The 26065-nt window shown below is 49.9% G+C and overlaps 2 protein-coding genes across 7 annotated transcripts in view; both read left to right on the top strand.

The window, feature by feature from the left end:
- OTUD5 (OTU deubiquitinase 5) overlaps positions 1 to 17091 on the top strand; it is a 28170-nt gene extending 11079 nt beyond the window's left edge. For 2 of the 6 annotated variants that reach the window (XM_047076219.1, XM_047076222.1), the window contains 8 exons: positions 945 to 1038; positions 8444 to 8508; positions 8596 to 8752; positions 8851 to 8999; positions 13586 to 13789; positions 15260 to 15461; positions 15551 to 15664; positions 15970 to 17091. In XM_047076219.1, coding sequence (XP_046932175.1) covers positions 945 to 1038; positions 8444 to 8508; positions 8596 to 8752; positions 8851 to 8999; positions 13586 to 13789; positions 15260 to 15461; positions 15551 to 15664; positions 15970 to 16094 — 1110 coding nt within the window. In that variant the 3' untranslated portion in view covers positions 16095 to 17091. The remainder of the gene's footprint in view (positions 1 to 944; positions 1039 to 8443; positions 8509 to 8595; positions 8753 to 8850; positions 9000 to 13585; positions 13790 to 15259; positions 15462 to 15550; positions 15665 to 15969) is intronic. The other 4 variants (XM_047076220.1, XM_047076223.1, XM_047076221.1 and 1 more) reach the window with 3 other exon arrangements.
- Positions 17092 to 20055: 2964 nt separating this feature from the next.
- PIM2 (Pim-2 proto-oncogene, serine/threonine kinase) lies at positions 20056 to 25135 on the top strand. The gene is made up of 6 exons (XM_047076212.1): positions 20056 to 20302; positions 20438 to 20547; positions 21279 to 21329; positions 22798 to 23170; positions 23666 to 23842; positions 23941 to 25135. The coding sequence occupies exons 1-6, from the start codon at positions 20242 to 20244 to the stop codon at positions 24102 to 24104; spliced, it is 936 nt and encodes a 311-aa protein (XP_046932168.1). The 5' UTR covers positions 20056 to 20241; the 3' UTR covers positions 24105 to 25135.
- The last annotated feature ends 930 nt before the right edge of the window (positions 25136 to 26065 follow it).

Below are 26065 nucleotides of genomic sequence, written 5' to 3'. Positions count from 1 at the left end.
CATTATTATTTTTTAAGTCTGAAAATACACATTTGTCTAGGCACACTAAACCTGAACCTTTGGGGTCAGATGTGCTTTGGAATTTAGAGAAATTTCAGAATTTAGAAAAATCACCTGATGTATATACTGTGTGTTTGGTAACACCTCTCGTGGAGTCTGTGGCAGTACCTCATGAACACCTGAATGTTTCTGCATGGCAATGTTTGAATATTCACCTCCAATTGGGGGATAAATACATTCTCGCCAGCTCAGGTCAGGTTATGATGGCAGATGAATTAGAGGAAGACTTCTGGTTTTCAAAGCTTTTTGAGTTTTGGAATTTTGGACAAGGGATTGCATACTTTTCTTGAAGACGGTCAAAATCACCTGTAATGCCAACTTTTAGGGGTATTTTGTTGGATGGTCTTCCCAACTTTTACATGTTTGTATACTTATATGTATAGTCACATGTATGTATGTTAAACTTGTTCAATTGTAAGTGAAATCATACCTTGCATGTATTTTGCCTTATACAAAGGCAAAATGGGATCTAGGCTCTTGCCATTTACTCCCTCCTCCATATCATCCCTACCCTAAGTGACTAGAGGATCCCCAGGTGAAACTCCTTGAGGTAAAGCCAGGTTCTCTGCTGCCCCCTACCTCCAGGTACTTGCTGGGTCAGGGCCTCCGGCTGCCTATGGGAAGGCCAAGCATTGGATTCCCAACATGGTCAGCAGGGGTCCGTCAGAAAGCAGATGAGGCCCTTCTGGGAGCAAGTCTTCTGCTTACACAATGACCAGTTCCCTAAAAGAAAGGGTCTCCTCTTCCTTTGCATGCATAGAGTGTCAAACAGGGCTGGGAGTTTGACCCTGCCATTTAGCTAGGCCCTTCGGGAATTGGAGGGCAGGGCCATGGGGAGGGGGTACAGGTCTTTCCTGTTGCTGACCCCCACCTCTTCCCTCCAGCAGGAGCACTGGTTTGAAAAGGCCCTGAGGGACAAGAAGGGCTTCATCATCAAGCAGATGAAGGAGGACGGCGCCTGTCTCTTCCGGGCTGTAGGTGAGTCTCTGCCTCAGCCTTCAAGGGCCTAGAAATGCCCCTGAGCTACTTCTAATTTTTAGGAGTAATCCCTAAGATAGGGTTGAGGGTAGAGTTTACTGGTCTTTTCAGGACTCCAGGCCCCAGCTTCAAATTAGTATCTGGCCTCTAGCCTTTGGTCATGAGGCAGTGTGGTGGCACGGAAGTAATAACAACAGTAATAGTGATAAAGAAAATAACAATACTTGGTGACAGATTGCACTGTCAGCCACTAAAGGAAACCCTTTTTAATTCTCCCCCAGGCTAGGTAAGTGTAGGGACTGTCGTGGTTTCCATTTGTCAGATGAGAAAAGCAGCTTAGAGCAGGGGAGTGACCTGCCCAGGATCAGGTAGTACATAGTAGAGTCAGGGGTCTCTGGGTCAGGTTAGTCTGAGGCCCATGCTCTTAACCACAGCACACTGCTGTCACCCTGGGACCATGGAATTTTTTTAAACTTACACAGAAGTAGAATAGTGAATTCTCATGTACCCATCATTCATCTTCAAAATAGTCATCAACACATGGCCAGCCTTGTTTTATCACTATCTTGCCCACTTTTTTTTCACTGTCCTGAAGCAAGAGTATTTTTAAAGCAAAACCCCAACATTGGATCATTTCATATGTTAAATACTTAAGTATGTTTCTCTGGCAGATAAGGGTTCTTTCTTTCTGTTTTTTCCTAACATAACCAAAGTGTTATTATCCTACCTAACAACATTCATAATTCCTTAATGCCATCAACTGTCCAGTCTGAGCAGTATCTTTGAGCTCCCTCTGGCTCTGAACCTGTGACTCAATAGGCAGTTGTAAGGCCCTGTGCTAGTGTCCGGGGAAATTGGGGAATGTGATCTGACCCTTCCATTGGGGCTCTGATAATCTACCAGGAAGAAGGGCTCTCTGATAGCAGCTTTCAGCTAGGAAAGAAGCGCTATCTTCTAGTTCTGGCCCTGATTCAAAAACTTGTATTTCCCCATCTGTTAAATGGTACTGATTCTGAAGGACTCCTTGAATCCCTACAAGGTCTGCTATCCTCTCTGTGGCTAGCCCCCATGAGTACTGGTGGGCTGGACTGACTCAGGCTCCACTTTTGGCTGTGCCACTGATTCTTGGTGTGAACTTGGGCAACCAGTTCTTTTTGCTTGAGCCTACTTCCAAGGCTGTAACAGGAGGCTGAGAGACCCAGTGTTACAACGGATAAACGAGATTACTTCAGTAAATCCCTTTAGTGCCTGACAGTAGGCCCTCGGAACAGTAGCATTGGTAAAGCCTGAATGCTGTTTTTGGTGGTGTCTCAGAGCCACAAATGTTTGTTGAATGGGTGGAAGAAGTTTACATGGGGTGAGTGCTTGCCTGCCAGTTCTACCAAGGGGAAGAGGTCCAGGCAGAGGTCTGTGCTGGCCTGGGAAAATCCCAGTCCTCCTCCCCCTGTGGCTCAAGTCTGTGTTCTCCTGGAATGTTTCCTAGAGAAAGTGCTGGGTTTGGGGGCATCTTGGACCAAGGAAGGCAAAGAAAGAATAGGTGGGGGCCTTTTAGGTGCTAGGCCCTGTGCTGAAACCTCAGGCGAGATGTGGGATAAACAGGGCTACTAGTGGAGTGAATGTAAGAGAATGTAGTCGGGTATACTTGGTCTCAGGCAGTCTTTGAGGCAGATCTTGGGGCTAGTAACGACCTGGTTTATGTAGTAACCCATATCAACAGCAACATTTTCACGTATGTCCATCTAGCTGACCTCCCCAAACACCCTCTCACACCACACCACACTCCCCCTGCCCCCACCCCAGGCCTTCCAGTAAAGGGCCTGAGCTTATAGGAAGAGCTGACCGTGGCAGGTTGAAGGCCTTTCCCTATCAGCACTATGGCTACCCATTTCCCCCAACTGAGCTGCCCTTGGCTTTTCTCTGTAAAACCTCAGAAGCCCCATGGCCTCTCTCTAGATGTACATGGCCCCTGGGTCTCCAGGCCTCATCTGGAAGTTTCCCTGCAGCAGAGTGCACAGGACATGTGCCCGAGAAAGGGACTTTGTCCTCCAGCTTTCTGCTGCCCCTCTGCTTCCAGCCTGGCTTGTACAGGGACAGGTGGTAGTTGCCCTGAGCTCTGGTGAGAAGGCCTATAGCTTCTGACTTCCTGCTATGCATTGAATAGTGGAAGGAGCACATCACTGAAGGTTGGAGTTGGAGGGGGATTGCACACACAGAGACCACTCTGTTGTTTGTTGACCCTGACTGTTTTGTTCGCTGGCACTCAGCTTGGTGCTTCAGATTCACCTGCAAAATTGGGATCATTATCACATGAGACAGGTGAGAAGGTTGAGGCTCAGGAAAGGGTCATTAGTGGTAGAGCTGGCATGGGGACCCAGAGGTATCCCAAGGACACATTCTTTCTATGACCCTGGGAAAGCCCTGCCTTCTCAGCTTTGCTTCTCTACCCTCTGTTTTACCTCTGCAGTCCAGGTGTCCGTACTGTAAACCAGTATTCACTGCTCTCTCCCACTACCCCCTGTTGGGGACTTGTGAGCATCAGTGAAGGCTTGGGTGGAGTAGAAGTACAAGTCTGAGTTCCTGAGGTGTCTGGTGGCCCACCCTGCCCCTGCTATGTTCAGATAACCTCCTCCTGGAAACATGAGTCTGCCTCTCTCCTTCTTCCCTCTCCCCACATGGCTTTGACTCAGCAAAAACCTCTGGCCCTGGCCTCTGTGGGCAAAGTGGAGGCCACACGTACATCTGTCTGCATGGGCCATGAGGAAACAGCTGGAGTTGTACATGTTGCAATGGTGGGGCCCAGAAACATTAGCCTGGACCAGAACACGGTGTTTGAGGTTGAACTAGGCCAGAGGAGAAAATTCCCATGGGCCACCATGGTACCAGTTTCCACTGGGCTCTTTCTGCCCTGCCTCCTTCAGTTTTCCCATCTTTGCCATGGGAATCCTTAAGTAGAGGAGCAGGCATCTCAGAGACAGGCTGTTAAGAGGACTGAGTTTTGTCTCCCCCTAATTGAGGATGTCTCCCCCACTGAGGGTGTGCCATTTGGGGCCATGGGCCAGGTGCACACAACAGCTGCTTGCTTGATAGGCAGGTGAGGCCTTTTTTTCTGGCTCATCTTCTTGGTGGGGCTGGCATTCACAGTGGGCCAGGAGGCAAGTGGGGAACAGATCAGGTTCCTGTCTCCCCCTGCTGCTGTGTGTACACACATTTGTGTGGTTTGTTTTTAGATTCCCTGCAGACACCAAGCTTCCTTTTCTGTCCTCAGCAGAACTTGCTGTGGCTCTTCTAGCAGGCAGGCAGGCAGCAGCCTGGTGGGGAGGCAGGTCCCAGGTGCCTCTAAAACAAATGGTAGAGCCCTGTACTTTATTAAACTCCTTTAGATTATCCAGGCTCTCCTGTCTTGCTTCTGCACATAACTCTTTGGCAAATAGTGACTTTATTTTAGGGAGACTAAGGAGGAAGGATTACAGAGGTTTGGGGGACCTTCCCTCAGGCAATAGGGGAAGGAGGTTGAGGCAAGTCTGTTAGAGCTATTGGCTATTCCTCCCTCCCATTAAGCCCCTGGCAAAGGGTAGGAAGGAGGTGGGGGTCCTCAGTTTGTACAGCCTTGCCTCATGTGCAACCTTTAGTCTTTCTTGGTTAGCAGTAAGGGCAACTACTTGTGGAATACAATAGGTCTCTGTAGTTGTCAGGGTGGTATGGATATTTGGCCTCAGGGAATGTCTTTGGCAGGATCTGCTGGCTGTGTGTGTGTGTGCACATGTATTTTTGTGCTGGTGTCTCAGCATGCTCAGAGAAAGGACCGGTGTGGGATACTGACCTCTCTGTAATCTCTGCTCACTCCCAGGCCTTTCCTGGGTTCCAGCTGATTCCTGTTTGTGCTGGTGGAGAAACTGAGGCAGACAGAATCAGGCCTTGCCTAGGCAGTCAGGTGGCTAAGGTGATAGGTGGATTGGGAGTGGTGGTAACATCACCTGGAGCATGAGTGTTTGAAGTCACTGGTTATTTCTTGAGAGCTTGGCCTCACCTTCACCCTCCCAGATGTGTGGCCTTGGGCCAGCTGTGCTGTATTTTTGTACCTCAGTATCCCTCCTGTGTAAAGTAGGGCTTTTTTGGGGTGAAGATGGAAGAAGTTGGAATGTGAAAAGACCTTAGTGGAACCAATTATAGTACTGTCCTGAGGATTTCTGAGCGCTCTTTGGGTTGGGGACAGAGGTGAGGTAGTGGGGACCCCCTTCAGCTGGACTCTGGGAAGGGAGAGCAGGTGCACGTTGCCCACAAGTGCAGCGTCAGCAAGAAGAGGAGTTTCAGTTTCTATCAAAACAAGTTCTCTGAATTCCCCTACCTCTGCAGGTCCATTGGCCCTTTCCCCCACCTTGGCCCCCACAGGGAAATCCAGCCCAGCCTAGCCCCTGGTCCCATATGGCTACCCTCTCGGAGGAGGAGGGCTTTCTGGAGGACAGAGGTGGAGCTAGCAAAGTCAGGCAAGCACCGCCTCAGTGAGGGCTGCCTGTGTTTCTGCCCTGCCCTGGATGCTTTTCCCTGCCTTAGATCACTGTAAAGACCCTTCTCCTCTCCCTCTTTGGGGAGGTATTATTGTTCCGTTTTGCTGGTTCAGATAACATATTTTCTTCCATGTGTATGATTCCCCAAACTGGGGTATATCTTATAATCAGGTAGGTGGGTCGTGCCGTGCCACTACCACCCCTAACAAAAGCTGCGATTTAAATGCATGTGTGGTACCACATACCAGTGCATCTTAGAATTGAAGAGAGAAGGGGATATTTTACAGGGAGGTAGGTAGGAAGGTAAAGTTATACCTTGCCCACACTTAAGGGCCCTGGTTTGTGAAGCTTGTATTATTGATTTGATGTTAATTTGGTTGCTAAAGATTTGAACTATGGATACAGAAGGTAGACCTGTGGACCTTTGAATTCAGTAAAGGTTGAGACCCAGTCCTGCCTGTGTGAGGAGGGACAGCCTAGACTCCTAAGTTTGGGGCATTCCTCTGGCTGAGGAAGTGACAGAAATGAGGAAGGGCTTAAATAAGTGGTTCCGGTGACATTCTGACTGACTTGTGAGTGGTTGGCCATCTGAAAGAGTCAGCGTCTACTCGTAATAAATGGAACCCCATTTCTTGAACACCTAGTACACCTTAGGTGTTCAGCAAACCCTACCCCTAGTCTTGACAGCTCCCTGTGAAAGGAAGAGGAGTTACTCTCCCCACTTCGGAAGAAGACATTGTGGCCCAGAGAGCTTGATGGTCTTGTCCAGTGCCACACAGCTAGGAGGCAGCAGAGCCTTTCTGCTAAGGCAAAGGAGACAGTGGCAGGGGAATGGAGCAGGGGGACCTTCATGAGGTTCCCTCAGTTCCCTTCCCTGTCCCAGTCTCCCCTTTCCTCCATTTTCTTGCATCTGGCATCTAGCTCAGGTAGATCCATCTCCCAGGCCTGCAAATACCTGTTGATCCTTCCCTAGGAACATCTCAGCCACCTCCTTGAGCTTCGCAGCCCGGCCCCTATTTAACCCCTTTGCCGCCATCTCAGTTCCTGTTTACTGCAGCTGCTGGCAGCACTGCCTCCTCAGCACCCCAAGCTCATTCTACATAAATAGCTCTCGGCAGCCACAGAGGGCTCTGTGGTCCTGGCTTCTAAGAAAGGCGGCAGCAGGGGGCCCCCAGCCTGTGCTCAGGGCACGTGACTTGCTGGAAGTGCTGCTGGGGGTGGGGAAGAGTGTGGCCGCAGAACCCACATCCTTGTTTACATCGGTGAAGGGGCTACCCCTTCCCGCCTTCACAGCTCCCCTCCCCCTCAGTCCTCTGCACCTCCGAAGAGGACATGAGACAGGCATTGGCCCCGTTTTCTATCTCAGAAGTAGCATTTTTCTCCTTATCTCACAGAATCCTCCAGGGAGGGAAGGGGGAGGGCGGCAAAGGCGTTCTTCCGGCGATTCTTCCAAGGCAGACTGGCTCTCATGGAAGAACTCTGTGGTGTCCCCTGAGGGACTTGACCCTGCCCCAGTGCCCTGGGTGATCCCATCAGAGCAGTGGTCCTGGTCCTTTGGGGAGACAAAGGGAAATTCCCTCTTTGTCTTAGCCAGTGGACACCAGGTGGGCCTCGTCTTCAAGCCCACTTTAATTTCCCAGGGACAAGACTCCCGGCCTCCCCCCACCCCAGCCTATCCATCCAGTCAGCAAGCTCTTCCCGATTTCCTGTACTGTATTGGCCTCTGAGCTGGGGTGGACTTGGATGTGAACTGCTCTCAGCCCTCAGTGGAAGTCAGAGTGCTCAGGCAGAGGAAGTCTGCATACATCTTTGATAAATCTGGTGATAGAAGTGCTTTGGATGGTGGGAGAGATGGGGAACTGTATAAAGAACACATGGGTATTTGACAGGTAGGCAGCCAAGGAGAATGGAAAGAATGCCCTGAAAAGAGGAAATGGCATGTGTGAAGATCCTCAGAGTGAGGCAGGAGGAGCATGGTTCTTATTTTGACCAAAACCCCATGATGCCTAGACCATTTGGGCCATAGGCTGCCTTTCCTGAATTAAGTTTAAGTTATGTTCATATGTGTGTTATTTCTCTTGCTTAGATTACGTGCTTCTTGCAGGCAGGGGCAGGATTTTACTCACCTCTCTCACCTTCACAGTACCCCACATTCAGGCCCCACTATGGGTAGGGAACTCTTGATTTGCTGAGTGGCTGGTCTATCCCAAGCCCAGTGCTAGTCACCGTATACCCTTTATCTCATTGATCCCACAAGAGGCCTGCTAGGGAATCATCCTACTTGTTCCTGTTTTGTGTGTGAGGCACATGAGGCTCGGAACACTTGGGTTGCTTTCTTCTAGTCGCTTAGCTCACTAGGACCTGGCAGAACTAGGCTTGGAGCCCAGTTGTTTTTCTTGTCTCTTCTTTTTTCATTTTTTTAACCTACAGAGGCCATGCTGGCTTCCAGGAGTCAGGAAAACTGGATTCTAGAGTTGAATCCGTCAGACTCACTTGCTGTGTGACCTTGATGAAGCCACAAACTCTCCCTGAACCTTGGGTTCCTCGTGTGAAGAGTGAAGGGGGAGTGTGGAATTGCTGGTGCTCAAGACCACTTAGGGGACTTAAAATGTTTATTGACTTGTCTGAGTGGCTTGGCAAGCCGTGGACAAATTCATCTGCCTGAGAGGACTGTGGTTGTGTTCCTCTCGCCTATACTCTTGTTCCTAAAGACTGTCCCTGCCTGCCTCTTTTTCCATGACCCCATTCCAGCCCACAAAGCCTAGCACTCTCCAGGCCTTTAGTGTAGGAAAAGGAGTTTTTCTGGCCCCCAGCCCTCCACCGCCAAGGATGTTCCATGACTCCAAACTCTTCTGGTGGCAGCTCTTAACCCCAGCCTCTCCTTTCTCCTCTCCCCACAGCTGACCAGGTATATGGAGACCAGGACATGCATGAGGTTGTACGAAAGCATTGCATGGACTACCTGGTGAGACCCTGTGGAGGCCTTGGGGTGGGGGCAGTATGGGTGCATCTCCTCCCCCTGCAGACCTTGACTCTCCAATCTGTTCTGCAGATGAAGAATGCGGACTACTTCTCCAACTATGTCACAGAGGACTTCACCACCTACATCAACAGGAAGCGGAAAAACAACTGCCATGGCAACCACATTGAGATGCAGGCCATGGCAGAGATGTACAACCGGCCCGTGGAGGTGTACCAGTACAGCACAGGTACTTCTGTGGTGGGTAGGTGAGCGACCGACTGCACCTGGTCCGAGCCTGCCCTGCCTGGCCCATTGTGGATGCTCCTTCCTTCTCTTTCTCTGCAGAACCCATCAACACATTCCATGGGATCCATCAAAATGAGGATGAACCCATCCGCGTCAGCTACCATCGGAATATCCACTACAATTCAGTGGTGAATCCCAACAAGGCCACCATTGGTGTGGGGCTAGGCCTGCCGTCATTCAAACCGGGGGTAAGTGGGTCCCCCTGCTCAGGATGACTGCTAGATACAGAGGCCAAAAACCTCTGTTGGGGTCTCAGTTATGCCCTAGTCCACAAAAATGTCCTGTCCCCTCTGAGTTGCCCCTGAGGTCTCACCTTTATAAAAATAAGGGAGTTAACTCGAGGGGATCTCAGGGCTCAGTCTGTGGTCTCCATTTGCCTGTCCCAGCTGGCTTACCCATCTTTCATGCCTGTTGATGGTTGACATTTTGTGATATGGAGGCACATCTGAGAACTGTGAACCAAGGCTTGGTATGGGTATCTTGGCACCCACATGGATCCTCTTCTGAAACTCAGCAGTTATAGACAGCTGTGTTCAGAGACTTAAAGTGCGGGCCTGGCTGTACTACTTACTGGCTGTGGGACCTAGGGTAGATTACCCAAGTAATCTGGGCTAGTAGCTCAGCCTATACAGTAAGTGCCTAACACTGAGCCTGGTGCCTAGTAGGTGCTCAGAAGGTGGCAGTATGTTTTCCAGCACATGCTGACATTCTCATTCTCTCTCATAAACAGTCATCTTCTGGGGATTTTGCTATCTTCTATTCAGGTTTCACTTCCTATAAGCAGAAAGTGCCCCTGCCTCATTTTAGGAAATGCACACCCTAACACCAACACACCCTCCAATGGAGGGTTTTTTTGTTTTGTTTTTTTAAGTAAACTTTTAATTTTAGAATAGTTTTAGATTGGCAGAATTACTGAAATTAGAGAATTTCCATGTTCCCCACTCTGATTAGCATGTCAGCATAGAACATTTGTCACAATCAAAAGGCAATATTGATAATTAACTAAAGACTGTACTTTATTTAAATAACCTCAGTCTTTCCCTTATGATCTTATCTGGTCCAGGACACCATACTACATTTAGTTGTCTTGGCTCCTCTTGGCTCTGACAGTTTCTCTGAGTTTCCTTGTTTTTGTCTTTGATCTGTTTACAGATCTAGTTTTGCCTTTTCTAGAATGTCATGGAATTGGAATCCTACAGTATTTCAGAGTGGCTTCTCACACATAACACTACGTATTTAAATTTAAGATTCATCCGTGACTTTCTGTGGTCTGATCACTCATTTTTCTTTTTCCTTATTTATTATTTTTAAAAAATTACATAAAAATTGTTTTTTAATGTTTATTTACCTTTGAGGGAGAGAGGCAGAGAAAGGGAGACACAGAATTTGAAGCAGGCTCCAGGCCGTCAGAACAGAGCCCGACATGGGGCTTGAACTCACAAACCGTGAGATGATGACCTAAGCCGAAATTGGATGCTTAACTGACTGAGCTACCCAGGTGTCCCTTAAAAATTATTTTTTTAATGTTTATTTATGTTTTGAAAGAGAGAGCACGAGCATGGGAGGGGCAGAGAGAGAGGGAGACACAGAATTCGAAGCATCCTCCAGTCTCTGAGCTGTGAGCACAGAGCCCAACGTGGGGCTCGAATTCATGAACCTTGAGATCATGACCTGAGCTGCAGACACCCAATTGGGGAGCCACCCAGGCACCCCTCTTTTTCCTTTTTTTTTTTTTTTTTAAATTTTTTTTTTTTTCTTTCAACGTTTATTTATTTTTGGGACAGAGAGAGACAGAGCATGAACGGGGGAGGGGCAGAGAGAGAGGGAGACACAGAATCGGAAACAGGCTCCAGCCTCTGAGCCATCAGCCCAGAGCCCGACGCGGGGCTCGAACTCACGGACCGCGAGATCGTGACCTGGCTGAAGTCGGACGTTTAACCGACTGCGCCACCCAGGCGCCCCTCTTTTTCCTTTTTTTAAAAAAATGTGAATGCCTTAAGTTTTTTTTTTTGTTTTATTTGTAGGCTTGGGTTTTTTTTTTTAATGTTTATTTACTTATTTAGAGAGAGAGCACATATGCATGCATGCCAGAAGGGGAGGGGGCAGTGGGAGGGAGAGAATCCCAAGCAGGCTCTGCACAGAGCCCAAAGCTGGGCTTGATCCCACGAACCAGGAGATCATGACCTGAGCCAAAATCAAGAGCCAGACGCCCAACCAACTGAGGCACCCAGGCGCACCTAGACTTAATGGTTTAGAAGTTTTAGATCTACCAAAAAATTAAGAAGATAGTATAGAGTTCCCATGTATTCTTCTCTCCGCTTCTCCCGCCCAAGCCCAATAGTTTCGCTATCATTAACATTAGATGACTATGATACATTTGTTATAATATTTGAACCAGTATTGGTACGTTATTATTAACTGAAATCATGATGTCTTTTTAGGTTCCCTTATTTGTGACAATTTCTCACATTTTCATGTTTTTGATGACCTTGACAGCTTTGAGGAGTATAGGTCACTTATTGTAGGATGTTTCTCTTTTGGAATTGACATTTGTTATAATATTTGTACTAATACTGATACATTGTTATTAACTAAAATCATGATGTCTCTTTAGGTTCCCTTATTTGTGACAGTTTCTCATGTTTTAATGTTTTTGATGACCTTCACAGTTATGAAGAGTACTGGTCATGTATATCGTAGGATGTTTCTCTTTTGGAATTGGTCTAATGTTTTTCTCATGATTAGACTGGGGCTTTTGGTTTTAGGGAGAAAGATCACAGTGGTAAAAGTGCCATTCTCATCACATCATGTCAGTAGTATATACTGTGAACATGATTTATGACTGTTGATGTTGACCTTGATTGATAGTGGAAGTAGTGTTTGTCAGATTTTCTCCACTGTAAAATTACTCTCTTTTCCCATTCCCTTTTTCATACTGTCCTGTTTGGAAGGAAACCATTATGTACAGCCCACACTTGAGAAGTGGAGGTTATGCTCTATCTTCTTGAGGGCGTAGTATCTATATAAACTGTAGAATTCTGCAAGGGAGATTGGTCTCTTGTCCTCCATTTATTTATATCACTGTGGACTCAAGGGTATTTCTTTTATACTGGATTGTAACCCAGTACTATATTTATTGATTTTGATGCTCACATTGTTCCAGTTTTGGCTATTAAGAGCTCTCTTAGTTGGTTCCTACATCTCGTTGACATCCCCCTATCATTGTGGTGGTGGGCTGTTTTAAATTTTGGGTTTTGTTTGTTTATTTTGTTTTATTTTGTAGCACTTTCGTAGCTTCTGGTACTATGAGGTGCTCCAGGTTCATCTTGTGTATTTCTTGCCCCAATTCTAGAACCAGCCATTTCTCCAAAGATCCCTGGTTCCCTTTATTGGAGTGTGTTATTAGAAACCAAGATCTGCAGGTGCCTGGGTAGCTCAGTCGGTTAAGCATCCAACTTCAGCTCAGGTCATGATCTTGTGGTTCATGAGTTCGAGCCCCACGACAGGCTCTGTGCTAACAGTTCAGAGCCTGGAGCCTGCTTCAGATTGTGTGACTCCCTCCCTCTCCCCCTTCCCCCTCCCCCTTCCCCCTTCCCCCTCCCCCTTCCCCCTCCCCCTTCCCCCTCCCCCTTCCCCTCCCTCTTCCCCCTCCCCTGCTTGCTCACTCTCTCAAAAATAAACATTAAAAAATTTTTAAAAAAGAAAAATCAAGATCTGGATGCTGAGTATGCTCCTTGTTACTGGGGTGTCCTTGCTTCTAGGCTCCTTCAGCTGACAGAGCAAGGAAATATATCTGTGTATACTAACCCATATGTATACACTTACCTAGAAATATTTCTATGTATACTCTTATCTAGAAATATTTTTTTATGTAACCATCTGTATCTATATGAAGCTGCAGTTCTTACTGATACCTCCAACAGATAAGGTACCTCATTGTTTTAATTTGCAATTCCCTGATGACAAATGGTGTTGAGCATCTTTTCATGTGCTTATTTGCCATCTCTATATCTTCTTTGAGGAGGTTGTGTATTTAGACTTTTTTTGCCCACTTTTTAATTGACTTGTTCTAACAATTTTACATACTTTTTGGACTATTACACATGTGTAAAAAACTACGCTTTACATCATAACTTAGTGCACACACACATTGGTGTGTAGTGTGTATATCTGCATTAAAATAATGTTAGAATTTTGTTGAGCAATAATTACACTTAATGCCTGGAATAGGCTCTGATATTTTTCTCATTATTTCATATCTCCTAGCCTGACGAAAAGCACTTTCCTACGGTGTCCCACAACTCATAATACCCTATACCATGACAGTACTGTCCTCTTGTCCCCTTAAATGTCCAAATACTCCCTTCGCCCTGTGTACACACAGCTAACTTTTCAGGTCAGATGATCTTTTCTCCTTGTCCCATGTGGGCATAGGTGAGGAAGGCCTCAGCATTATGAAACTGAGTCATCTCTGGGTAAGGCGTCTTTAAATTCCAGTACCTGGCTGCCCCAGACAGTACTTCAGTCAAAGTGTCTTGGGGTTGGGAGCAGGGCTTCTGAGTGTAGGAGTTTGGAGTGACAAATCCCACTACCCCAGCCTGCCTTCCCCCGATACCTGATGAATAGACAGCCTGCTCAGGGGGGTGCTTAGTAGGAGTACCTGCCTTCCTATCCCCTGTCTTCTGAGCCTACAGACTCATAATCCTGAGCCAGTTCTGTCTCTTGGCTGGAGTTCAGAGTGTCACCCTACATCCCTGTCCTCTGTGCCTTGCAGTTTGCAGAGCAGTCCCTGATGAAGAATGCCATAAAAACATCAGAGGAGTCATGGATTGAACAGCAGATGTTGGAAGACAAGAAGCGGGCCACAGACTGGGAGGCCACAAACGAGGCCATTGAGGAGCAGGTGGCTCGGGAATCCTACCTGCAGTGGCTACGGGATCAAGAGAAACAGGCCCGCCAGGTCCGCGGCCCCAGCCAGGTGTGTCCTGGGCTCTGTCACTGGCCTGGCCAAGAACCCCTTACTTCCCATGCTCTGCCCCCATACTGGCAGAAAAAAATTAAGCAGTTTTGACATCTGGGAGAAAAGGAAGCTCCCAGCCCATTCTGTACCTCATCTTGGCCTAAGTCTTGGCATTGTGCCTTAGAACTCTCAACACCTTTGCAGAACAAGCTCTCTAAAAGAGTGAGGGAGGCCAGCCACTGGTGGTGACACGTGGGATTGATGGGTAGTTCCAGAGGGACAGGCTTTTGTTGAAGGTCCTTGTGCGTCAGGCTCTGTGCTGAAGATGTAAAATCAGGTCTGGCCTGCTCCACTCTCAGAGATCCCCTGTCTACTGAGGAAGACATACATCAGTGAAGCCCTTGGCCCTGTCTAGGAGACCAGTAGTTGTGGGGGCTCTGATCAGTCTTCACACAGGAAGGTTGAATGTTTAGGGCAAAGAGGAGGCAGAGCAGGCAGGCATTTGAGGAATCACAAGGAGTTTAGAGTGACTGTAGATGCTGGAAAGAGTTGAGTCATTTACTTAACAAATATTGATCGCAGGTCTGTGCCAGGCATTGTTCTCAGTGTACGGGGGTACATTGGTGAGCCAGGCAGGCCCAGATCCCTGTGCTTGTGATGCTTACATTTTTGCAGAGTGGAACAAAATAAACAGTAAACATAATGAGTACACTAGTTGAGAGGTGGGACAGATGAAACATGTAGAGCAGGGTAAAGGGAATGAGTAGGGCTAAGGGCGCTGAGAGGTCACAGTATTAAATAACGTGGTCAGGGTAGGCCTGAGAGCAGGTGAGATGTGAGCAAAAGCTTGCGGAAGGTGAAGCAGTTAGCTAAGTGCATGTGCCAGGCAAGGCAGAAGGCCAGCAAAGGCCCTGAGGTAGGGCACACCTGGTGTGATTTGGGTGTGGTCAGGAGGCCAGTGTGGCTGAGCAGAATGTAGTAGTAAATGAAGTCAGAGGTGGTGGGGCCAGATTGAGAAGGGGCTTGTGGGCTGTGGTGAGGACTTTGGCTTTTACTGTGAGTGAGGCAGAAGCCATTTGGAGGGTTGTGAGCAGAGGAGGGACAGGATCCCCCTGATTGCTGAGTGCAACATGGAATCTAGGGGGCAGGGGTAGAAGCAGGGGCCTGTGAGGCAGAGGCTACTAGAATAGTCCCAGTGGTAACTGATGGCGGAGCTGGCTAGGAAGGAAGGAGAAAAGGGGATGGAGTCTGAATGGATTTTGAAGGTGGGAGTATAGGTTCCCTGTCAAATTGGCTGTAAGGGTGTGAGGGAGGATTAAGGAGCTTACCTTTGTCCTGTGGTCTGCTGTGTGCCCAGGAATGATGGTGGCCTATGTAGAAACTGTATCATAGCCAGGATTCCGGGAGGGAGCCAGCCCTTAGGGATGGGGCATAGGAGGGTCATGACTGGCGTTGGTCCTTCCCTCCTCCTCCTCCTTCCCACTGCAGCCCCGGAAAGCCAGCGCCACATGCAGTTCTGCCACAGCAGCAGCCTCCAGTGGCCTAGAGGAGTGGACCAATAGGTCCCCGCGGCAGCGGAGTTCAGCCTCTTCACCCGAGCACCCTGAGCTGCACACCGAGTTGGGCATCAAGCCCCCTTCCCCAGGCACTGTCTTAGCTCTTGCCAAACCTCCTTCACCCTGTGCACCAGGTCAGTGAGTTGGTGACAGGGAAGCATGCCGGGGTTAGGAGGTGCTGCCTAGGTCCTGGGCCCTGCCTCTGACTATCCCTCTGCCCCAGGTACAAGCAGCCAGTTCTCGGCAGGGGCTGACCGGGCTACTCCCCCCCTCGTGTCCCTCTACCCTGCTCTGGAGTGCCGTGCCCTCATTCAGCAGATGTCCCCCTCTGCGTTTGGTAAGCCTCCTCTGTCTAGGGGCCCAGAGGCCAGCTGGGAATTGGGGAGAGAGAAGAACCAACAGACCCCATGAGGGGGGGCCTTCCAGACCTCTGGCCATCTACCCAAGAAAAGGGAATTTTTCAAACCCAAGGGATGTGTCCAGGGGGGATCTGAATGGGATTCCATAGGCCCGGAGGAGCCTTCTCCATAGAAATGTAGAGGGGCCTGGATAGGATCTCTCTAGAGCCAGGGATCAGCAAAGGGTGAAGAGAAGGAGGGCTGGAAGTATTCCATCATCCTTTTCCCCTTCCTCTTGGCCCAGCAGGTCTGAATGACTGGGATGATGATGAGATCCTAGCATCGGTGCTGGCAGTGTCCCAACAGGAATACCTAGACAGTATGAAGAAAAACAAAGTGCACAGAGATCCACCCCCAGACAAGAGTTGATGGAGACCCAGAGACTGGAGACCATCTCCCAACCCCCACCACTCCTGCCCTCCGGTGCCGACCCACCTTCTTTGGCTTTCTTCCCTCTTGCCTTCTTCCCTCTCTCCTTTCGTTTCCCTCTTCCCCACTTCCCTCTGGCTGACCCACCACTGCACCCCCTTTCATCGCTGCCACCACCACCATCACCCGTCTCTTCGCCAGCTGACGTGCCCTGTTGCCCCCTGCACAGCACCATCCCTGCACTCCACAGGGGACTTGGGCAAGGGTGCCGAACATAGGCAAGAGGCACACAGAGACAAACCAACTGGCAGCCAGGCATTCCCCGAGGAGAAACATTCAGACAGAGGAAAGTCTCCCTGCCCCCCTCACTCCCTGCCCTGTTTTTTCCAACTTCAGAAAAACTTGTTACCCCCACCTCCACAATGATGCTGGGAAGGTGCGAGGAAGAAGTGGGAATTCCCCTTCCCAGTACCCCAAGAATGTCTGAGCCTTCAATGTTGAATTTTTTCTTTATTAAAATGTACTTTTATCTTATAAAATCAATCAATCCAAAATGATGTAGACAACAGCATTGGCTCTGTGAAGGCGGCATCTCTGGTTTGGGAGCAGGCAGGCCATGGGCCACAGAGGGAGCACAAAGATGTGGTTGCTGTTTCTAGCCTCCAGCTCTGTGGAGGTGGGCAGTGTCTAGAGTGCAAGCCGGGGCAGGGTGGGGGGCAGGGGGGCAGGTGTCATATGGGCTTTGGACACTGAGACTCTGACCTCGCTGCATTCCTATTGCTTCCACACCACCACCACCACTACCACCACCACCACTGGTCTCTTTGGAATCTTGGGGTGGGAGGCACCTTTGAGGATCATGGCAGCCACTGCCTGCCCAGGATTTGAGTGGGGAGTGGGAGCAGCCTCAACAGATGAGGCACCTGTGCCCTGCAGGTGTTGACAAGATCCACCATCTGTAATGTCCTTGGCACAATAAAACCAAATGTCAGTTTCCCCTGAGCGCCTCTGTTCTGTGTGGGGCATGGGATGGGTGGGGCTTTGGGCAGAGGCGGTGATGGCATAGGCCTTGGCTTGACCTCTGAGGGCTGCATGCTCTCCAGTACGGTATTTCCCCGGGCTCGGGGTTTGTTCATATTTGATTCACTGCTCACTAAACCAACTTCTGGACCTGTTCCTAACAAGAAAGTTCCATCTTTGCCTGCTGCCCCTGCCTCAATACTGGCACGTGTAGCCTGCCCACCTTGTGTCCTGGGGTATGATGGGAGCAGAGGACTATGAGCTTGAGGGCTGGTACTGAACTTCCAATTTCTCTGCCTGCCTCCTTGCCTGCATACGTTTGCTCTTTCCTTGTGATCTTTGATGAGGAATGCTTTGGAAAGGCACAACAGAGGCCTCATATCAACGTAAGTTTAGTGGAATTGACTGGTGGGCCTCCTGGGTTTAAGGAATGGTTAAGTCCTTTCTTATTGATGTCCCCGGTCTTCTAACACCCCTGTCTGCCTTTCCTTGGGGTAAAGTCAAGGCAGAGAAGGATGGCTGGTCCCCATGTTTTGTCAAGAATGGGGTTTGTTTGTTTGTTTGCTGTGCCTCACTAATGGGGCCCATGTGGAAGGGTGCATGTCCAGGTCTGCCGGTGAGGGCATGGCTGGCCAGGTGGCCACCTGTGGGGTGTCTGTGGAATTCACTGGTCATGCATGCAGATGTTGGAGAGTTGGTTTGAAACCTACCTGGCTTTTTCTAGATGTGTGGCCTTGGTCAAATCATAGGCTCTGTGAGTTTCAAGGGTCCTACCACGTGTCCAACAGGAGTGATTAATGTCTACTACCTCACACTCTCTGGTTGTGAGCACAGAGAGAGAATGCATGTGGTCAATATAATGTATGATAGCATGGTGCCTGGCACGTTCTGAGAGCTCAGATGTTAGCAGATAGTATTTATTATCCTAATACTGAAGTTTCTGCACCATTTGGCCCCTGCCTACCTCTTGCTGCTCTGTCCAGTTTCATTGGCCTCTGCCTGGAATTTGCCCTTCCCCTGTCCTGAGCCCCCAACCTTGTCCTTCAAGATGGGTAGAAGGTCACTTTCTGAGAAGCCCTGTGTGACTCCACATTCTCACTTCTATCCACAAATGTGTCTTTACTCCTTCCCCAATAACTGTGCAAGGGCTGTGATGCCTGACTTAATCTGTGTATCTCTTAATATCTGCACCCCTGCCAGGGCCTGGCAGGCTTACGGTAGACCCCTAATAAATACTGGATGAATAAGGGAGAGTACATGTGTGTATTTGCTTTTTGAGTGTTGTCTGTGTGTGACTTTGGTGAGTCCAAGTCTTCACATGCCTCTCACAGTGTCTCCAGTGTGTGTGACAAGGGCTTGTTTCCAGGTGTGTCAGATGGTGACTGAGTGTGGGACTCTGTCTCTGACAGTTTATGCCTGTTTCTGAGACAAGTGCATGTCTGCGTGGGTCTGTCTGTGACAGTGCATCTGTGGTTTCATTCTGATGTGGTGGATGTCCGTTTGTATTCCTTTGACAGATTCTAGGTAGCTATTTCTGGACAATTTCAGTGACAGCGCTGCATGTTTGCTGATTGTGTGTCTGACTGGGTCTCTCCACATCTGTTTTTGTGACACTGCCTATCCATGTGGCTCTGTTGCATAAGTATTTATGTCTGCCTTTGGAGCAGTACTTGTGTGTCTCTGGAGCATCTGTGTGTCTTCCTGTGACAGCCACGAGGTCTCTCATTTCTGGGACAGTACAAGTCTTCCTGTGATAGTGTGTGTCTGATGGTGCCAGTATCATGACAAGTTCTGGTGGTGGTGAGTCTGACATTTTTGTGTCATTGTCACATGGCAACGTAGGTCCATGTGAGTCTCTCTGGAGTGCCTGTCTTTCTGTAACAGTGTTTCTCTGGGTGTCATTCTGGGACATAACTGGCAGTATGCCTGCCTGACAGTGGATGTCAGTCTCTGTGACAGTACGTGTCTGCATCTGTGTCATGTAAGTTTACATGAATGTGTCTGACAGTATGGGTTTTGTGTATATGGTACTTTCGTGAGTGCCTTGAGTGCATATCTTCTTGTGGCATGACACTGTACTTATTTTTCACAAATTTGTGACAGGATATTTTGCCACCTGTCTGAGTTCTCCCCGTCCGTCTCTGCCATTTGGAAGCATACCCCCACGCCACCATCACTCTGGCTTGCTCCTCACCCCCGCCCAAGATCCATTTCCCCCTGCCATTCCAGATTCTAGACGTGCTGACTGGGCTCGTGGCCAAACCTAGCCAGGTCTGGCCAGGTTAAGGGCTCTAAAAACACACCATAGGCCTCCGCCTCAGGGCTTGGGAACGCTGTCTTTGACCAGCGCGTCCCCCGCGGTGGTGGTCAGGAGGGCTACCCCTCCCTGGAAGCTGGGCGGATTCTTCCAGGATCCCCGGCTTCAGTTTGGGGGGAGAAGCCGCCGGTCGCCTTGAGGGCTCTGGTCCTGGGTGTTGAGCACTCTTCGGAGACCGGGTCCAGGGTAGCCACAGGCTCGCATTCTTAGAAGCCGGGCCTGGCATTATCTCCGCGCTAATCTCGAAGCAGCGGCTGCAAACCAACTTCCTAGGAAAGGAGGCGGTGCAGTTATTTTTTTAAGTTTATATCTATACACATACACATACGCATATATATAAAAACAACCCCGCGCAACAACCAAAACAAATGCGGTCGCTGCAAAGGGATTCCCAGAACCGGTTTCCTCTTCGCGCGCGCCCCCCCACATTTGCATGCGGGCCCGGCCCCCGCGGAAGATCCGGGCATGTATTTGCATAAGGGGGTACTTGAAACGTTGAGGGTGGTATGCAAATAAGGACTGGCTCCGATTGGCTGGGGTACAGCAGGTGCCGCGTTCGGATTGATCAAAGCCAAGTGGGCGGGGCTGTCGCCCGGGGCGACTCTCTCGGGAGGCGCGTGCCCCGGCTCAGTAGCGTTAGGGCTGGCGCGCGCGTCGAATCCGAACGTTGCGCTGTTTGAGGGCCCTTCTGGGCCACCAGCTTCTCTGCCTTCCACCCTGGCGCCCCCAAGTCCTGGCTCACCAGCCTCGCTGCCCCGGGCGTCCACGCCCTGCGGGCTCAGCGGGCTCAATCTGCGCAGCACCTCCTCCATGTTGACTAAGCCTCTGCAAGGGCTCCCCGTGGCCCCGGTGACCCCCACGCCGCCGCCAGGTGAGCGAGGCTCCCCTACCGCGACTAGGCCGGGCGGGCTGAAGTGATTGAGGGCGGCGCGGGAGGAGGGGAGGAGAGGGTCGCAGCCGGGCTCAGCACGCAGCCACCCTGACTTCCTCGCCCCCGCCTGCGTAGGAGGCAAGGATCGGGAAGCGTTCGAGGCCGAGTACCGACTTGGCCCTCTCCTTGGTAAGGGGGGCTTTGGTACCGTCTTCGCAGGACATCGCGTCACAGACCGACTCCAGGTATCCACTACGAGGGTCCTGGGAGGGTCAGGGGTGTGCGTGTGCGCGTGTGTGTGCGCGGCGGGGGAGGGAGTCTCGGGGCCCCGGAGTCCCGGGGCTGGGATGCTGACTGACCAGGGGATGAGCCAACAATGTGTGCGTGGTAGGGTCATGAGGACCAGGATCCAGGTTGGTGGGGGTGCCCGAGCGCGCGCACGTGCGCGCGCTTGTTTGTGTGTGTGGCGATCCAGGTGGGTATGTGGGGGGAGGGGGGTTTCAGGGCAGAGATTCTGGAAGTCCAGGGGGGTGAGACTGAAGACTGGGAGGTCGTGAGGACTCTAGATCCTGGGATCCAGGGGATATGTATCTGTGTGGGAAGGTGGAGACTCAGAGCTGAGATTTGGGGGATTTTGAGGGCAGATGTCCAGCGTGGAGTCCTGAGGACCAGGACCCCGGTAGAGAGTTGGGGTGTCTTGGAGCTGGATGGAAAGATCGAGGGCTTGGGGTATTAGGAAATTCAGAGCTGAGGAGCTGGAGCGAGGGGCCTGAAGCCTGAGAAGGGAGAACCCAGGGCTAAGGATGATGGGAGAGGTGAACTTGGTTCTGGGGACTTGGAGAGCAGGGGAGAATCTCCAGCTCATTTTGGGTTGTGGCGTGGCGAGGTTGGGACCAGAAAGACTGGGGTGAGGGTCAAGACTAGGAGGGGCCTGGGGGTCGTCTGCTGGTCCCCTCACCTCAGCCCCCTTCTCCAGGTGGCCATCAAAGTGATCCCCCGGAATCGTGTGTTGGGCTGGTCCCCCTTGGTGAGTATCTTTGGAGTCCTGCCTGACCTGGCGACGCCATCTCTGACGATGGGCCCTGGCGAGGGACTCACCCCCTTGCCTTTCTAGGGCTTGTATGATTCCCTGGGCCCTGTAATGGTGAGAACACTCTTACCAGCCCGTGTTTACTCCCCTGTGGTGACATCCACACCTCCAAACAGTTCTCACCCCAGCTACCCCCATGGCCTTGGATTCTCCCCTCCAAACCGCCTTTCTCCTTCTCCCTCAGAACATTGCCTCGGGGGCTGCCCGCGGGGCATGCTGGTGGGGAAAGAGGGGCAGAGGTCACTGGTTGCCATGGTGACAGTGGCTGCTTCACTCCAGCCGTTAGAACGCTAACGGACAACTGGGCGGGTCTGGGCTAGTTGTAGGAGTGCGAGCGCCCCCTGGCGGACTCTAGGGGAGAGTGCGCCCGCGCAGGTTGTGGGACCCGGAGGGAGAAGGTGCGCCTGCGCAGTAGCGGAATTTTCACCACCGTGAGAAAACCTGTCTGCGGCTGTGCAAGTCAGTGGACTGGCCGGGAGAGGGCCCCACCTCAGGCTGGGAGGCTGCTTCTGGCAGCCCTTGTGCTCGCGTTGGGCTTCTAGCGTGGGGCGGCTTTTATGGCCTAGCATTTATGCCTTTTATTGAGCACTGACTGTATGTCTCAGGTTTTGCTTCATCATCAAAGCTTACTGTGTTCCAAGTCCCACTGAGTACTTGCAACACAGTTCTATAGATGTTTGGTGTCAGTGACAAAACATCACATGATGTTGAGTTCTTACTTTGTTCCTTTGTACTTAATCAGCTTCAGCTATTTAACAAATGTATATTGAGCACCTACTATGTGCCAGGCACAGTTTTAGGCATTTGGCAAAATATTACATTTATTGAGAGCTAATTTTGTGCTAGGTCCTTTCTACTAATTGCTTTTACCTGTTTAACAAACATGTATTAAGCCCTGCCCTGTTACCAGACCCTGTTCTAGTGTTTGAGCTATGTCAGTGAACAAAACATTACAACTATTACACAATAATAGTATTTATTGAGTGCTAACTCTGTGTTAGACTCTATGCTATAGAGTACTTTCAGCTATTTAACAGCTATTTATTGAGCATCTACTGTATGTAAGGTACTGTTGTAATCTTTTCTGAGATGCCAGTGAACAAAAGATACCCTATTACATAGTAGTGTTCATCAGTTGCTCCTTCTGCAGAAGGCTTTTTTTTTTTAAGAACCACTTTCATTTATTCAAATAGTTACTGAGCCAGATGTTCATAGGATTTTGGCTCAAACCACCTTTGCAGTGGCCCTTAAGGCTAGGGAACTGAGGCTCAGGGAGGGAAGTGGGTTGCTGAAGACCACAAAGTCAGGAGGCTGAGGGGCTATGAATTAAGTTCAGGCAAGAAGCCCGCCTCACAGCTGCTGCCCTGACGTCTGTGTTCTCTCTTTTCTCCTCTTCCCCTCACAGTCAGACTCAGTCACATGCCCACTGGAAGTGGCACTGCTATGGAAGGTGGGTGCAGGTGGTGGGCACCCTGGTGTGATCCGCCTGCTTGACTGGTTTGAAACACCAGAAGGCTTCATGCTGGTCCTCGAGCGACCTTTGCCTGCCCAGGATCTCTTTGACTACATCACAGAGCAGGGCCCATTAGGTGAAGGCCGAAGCCGCTGCCTCTTTGCCCAGGTAGTGGCAGCTGTTCGGCATTGCCATGCTCGTGGAGTTGTCCATCGTGACATCAAGGATGAGAACATCTTGATGGACCTTCGCCGGGGCTGTGCCAAACTCATTGATTTTGGTTCCGGTGCCCTACTTCATGATGAACCCTATACTGATTTTGATGGTAAGTCTTCCCTAAATCTCAGTGGGGGGATTTTTTACCTTTTATCTTTGTGGTCTCTTGATCATTGGCCCCTAGTGCTGGGGTGTCCTGTAATCCTTGATCTGTATTGCACCTTTGTAAGGTTCTTGATCTTTAATACTGGGAATGCTCAAGCCTTGTCCTCTGATAAAGTCCATCTTCTGACAATGCCTAGACCTTGTTCAGGGTTCTTATTCTGGTAAGGGGATTGTGTTATCCTGAATGTTCCTTTTCTATCTGGTAAAGGGATCCTACTGTTACTTTTAAGTGCTTTTGTTCTGTTGAGGGCACTCTGCTATTACCTTTTTCTAATGATGAGACTCTGCTGTTATTTTTAAAGAGCTCCTATTCTGGTGAGGGAACCCTGCTCGTGTACTGAGTTCTCTTAATTCTGGTGAGGGGACCACACTTCCTGGGGAGGGTGAGGTGGGGGAAGGGCATTATCAGAGAGTGATCTAATCTCTGGCTTGTGTGCAGGAACAAGGGTGTACAGCCCCCCAGAGTGGATCTCTCGTCACCAGTACCACGCGCTCCCAGCCACTGTCTGGTCACTGGGCATCCTCCTCTATGACATGGTGTGTGGGGACATTCCCTTTGAGAGGGACCAGGAGATTCTGGAGGCTGAGCTCCACTTCCCTGCCCATGTCTCCCCAGGTGAGGCCTTCACTGGTCCCATCCCAGTGGACTGCATCCTTCCCAGGGACTAGTGCCCCCAACTGACTGCTAATCTTCTGTGTACTTCTGATCTGCAGACTGCTGTGCCCTAATCCGCCGGTGCCTGGCCCCCAAACCCTCTGCCCGACCCTCACTGGAGGAGATACTGCTGGACCCCTGGATGCAGACACCAGCTGAGGATGCATCCCTCAATGCCCCCACGGGGGGTCCCACCCCTTTGGCCTGGTCCCTGCTGCCCTAGTCCTGGCCAGGCCCCCACTAGTTTAAATACCCGTCCCATGGCATGCCACAGGGATAGATGGACATCTGTTGACCTGGTTATACAGGTCAGTAAAAATCCAGTGTTACTAGGGTCAGAGATTGGGGATCAGGGATCAGGAGACATAAGCCAAGTCTGCCCAGTCCCCATCCCAATCCTGCTAAGGAGCCTTCCTCCCAGAACTTACGGTCTCTTATTCTGGAGGGGGGGACTTCCATATTTCTCATTTTGCTAAGGATGTTTATTTGGTTTGAAGTTACTTCCATTCTGAGCCCCAGGACTCTTATTCTGATAAGTTGTAACCCCTACACTGGCACCTCCTGCTACCACCGCACACACTTAGTTTAAATGCTCTCACTTGGGCAAGGGTGCTTTCCTTCCAATGCCCCAGCAGCTCTTATTTTAGCAAAGGGACCCTTTCCCCTAGCCCAGGGTCTATATTCAGTCAAGCTGCTTGCCTACCTCAGCCCAGGGTTGTTAATTCTGGGGGAGGTAATGCCCTATTGTTATTCCAGGACTTTTTAAAAATTTTTTTTATTATTATTTTATTTTATTATTATTATTATTATTTTTTTTTTTTTGGTGAGGGGACCCTACTCTGTTATCCCAAGTGCTCTTATTCTGGTGAGGAGAACCCTTCTTCCATGATTTGGGGAAGGAATGGAAGATGGACACCACCAGAGTCCGCTAGGATGGGGTGGATGGTTTTTTGGGGGATGGGGTGGGGGAAATAAGTCTTGTTTGTTCTCCTGGGGCCCCCCCCTCCATCTTTTTCGGATTCTTGCTGCCTCCTTCTGAGCCAGGATTGTCCAGTTGCTGAAATGTAAATACTTATGTATTGGTGGGAGGGGAACTCCAACTGTGTCCTCCTCTTCCTTCTCCCCCTGCCTGGATTATTTAAAAAGCCATGTGTGGAAACCCACTATTTAATAAATGTTATAAAATCAGAAGCGACTGGCCACTGTAGATGCAGCAAGGAAACCCACTACTTAATAAATGTTATAGAATCAGAAGCGACTGGCCATTTGTAGATACAGTGAGGCAATTATGGAGCATCTGTATGCTGAGCCAAGAGGGAGGTGGGCTGGAGCTCTCCTCAGCTCTTGGGGATTCTTAGCCTTGTGGTACCATCCTAAAGCTCCTTTAGGGTTCATTTAAGCAGGACCACAAAGAAAAACTTGATTTCCCCCTCTTCAGCTCTTATATAGCTCCCAGGATGTGCAGAAGGGCTCCATTAGAGATACCATAGACACTGAAGATGTTTGGGACACTTCCCGAATCAAAAATGGGCTTGCTCAGGCAGAGAAAACTGCTTTCCTCACCCCCAGGGGAGGAGATAAAATCCTCCCACAAGAGAAAATGCCTTTCAGGGCACTGATGAGGGAGGGGCCAGGGTTGGGCACAGACAAAAACCTTCCCAGCCTTTCCTTGTTTCCTTGTAACATTCAGGGTGTAAGTCACATGTTTTGCCTCTACATTCTCATGTCTCCCTTGCAGTCTTAACTTGTTCATCCCTCTCCTCTCTCATTCCTCACTTCTATTTTTTTAATTTTTTTAAATTGTTTATTTTTGAGAGAGACAGAGTGTGCAAACGGGTAGAGTTCAGAGAGAGGGAGACACAGAATCTGAAGCAGGCTCCAGGCTGTCAACACAGAGCCAGTTGCGGGGCACAAATTCACGAACCTGGAGATCGTGACCTGAGCCAAAGCCCAACGCTTAACTGACTGAGGCACCCAGGCGCCCCTCAGTCCTCACTTTTTGACATACCTGCCCTGTTCTGTCTTGGTTTCACTTGTCCTGACCTCAGCTGAACCCTCTCTTGCCCCTCTTTTTTTTTTTTTTTCTTTTTTGAGAGAGAGAGGGAGACACAGAATCTGAAGCAGGCTCTAGGCTCCCCAGCTGACGCGGGGCCCGAACTCAGGAGCCATGAGATCATGACCTGA

This window comes from Lynx rufus, unplaced genomic scaffold (assembly GCF_022079265.1).
Source record: "Lynx rufus isolate CCGP_SWC_20201006 ecotype Redwood Valley unplaced genomic scaffold, mLynRuf1.p SCAF_14, whole genome shotgun sequence".
Classification (NCBI taxonomy): Eukaryota; Metazoa; Chordata; class Mammalia; order Carnivora; family Felidae; genus Lynx; species Lynx rufus.
The sequence above is the reverse complement of the archived record's forward strand: the minus strand, read 5'-3'. Positions and strand labels throughout refer to the sequence as shown.

What these genes read in the sequence shown, in the direction of transcription:
- PIM2 (XM_047076212.1), top strand. Translation starts at nt 20,242, where the DNA reads ATGTTGACTAAGCCTCTGCAAGGGCTCCCCGTGGCCCCGGTGACCCCC. An exon ending in GACCCCCACGCCGCCGCCAG is followed by an intron (nt 20,303 to 20,437) that starts GTGAGCGAGGCT and finishes CCGCCTGCGTAG; the next exon opens with GAGGCAAGGATCGGGAAGCG. An exon ending in ACCCTATACTGATTTTGATG is followed by an intron (nt 23,171 to 23,665) that starts GTAAGTCTTCCC and finishes GCTTGTGTGCAG; the next exon opens with GAACAAGGGTGTACAGCCCC.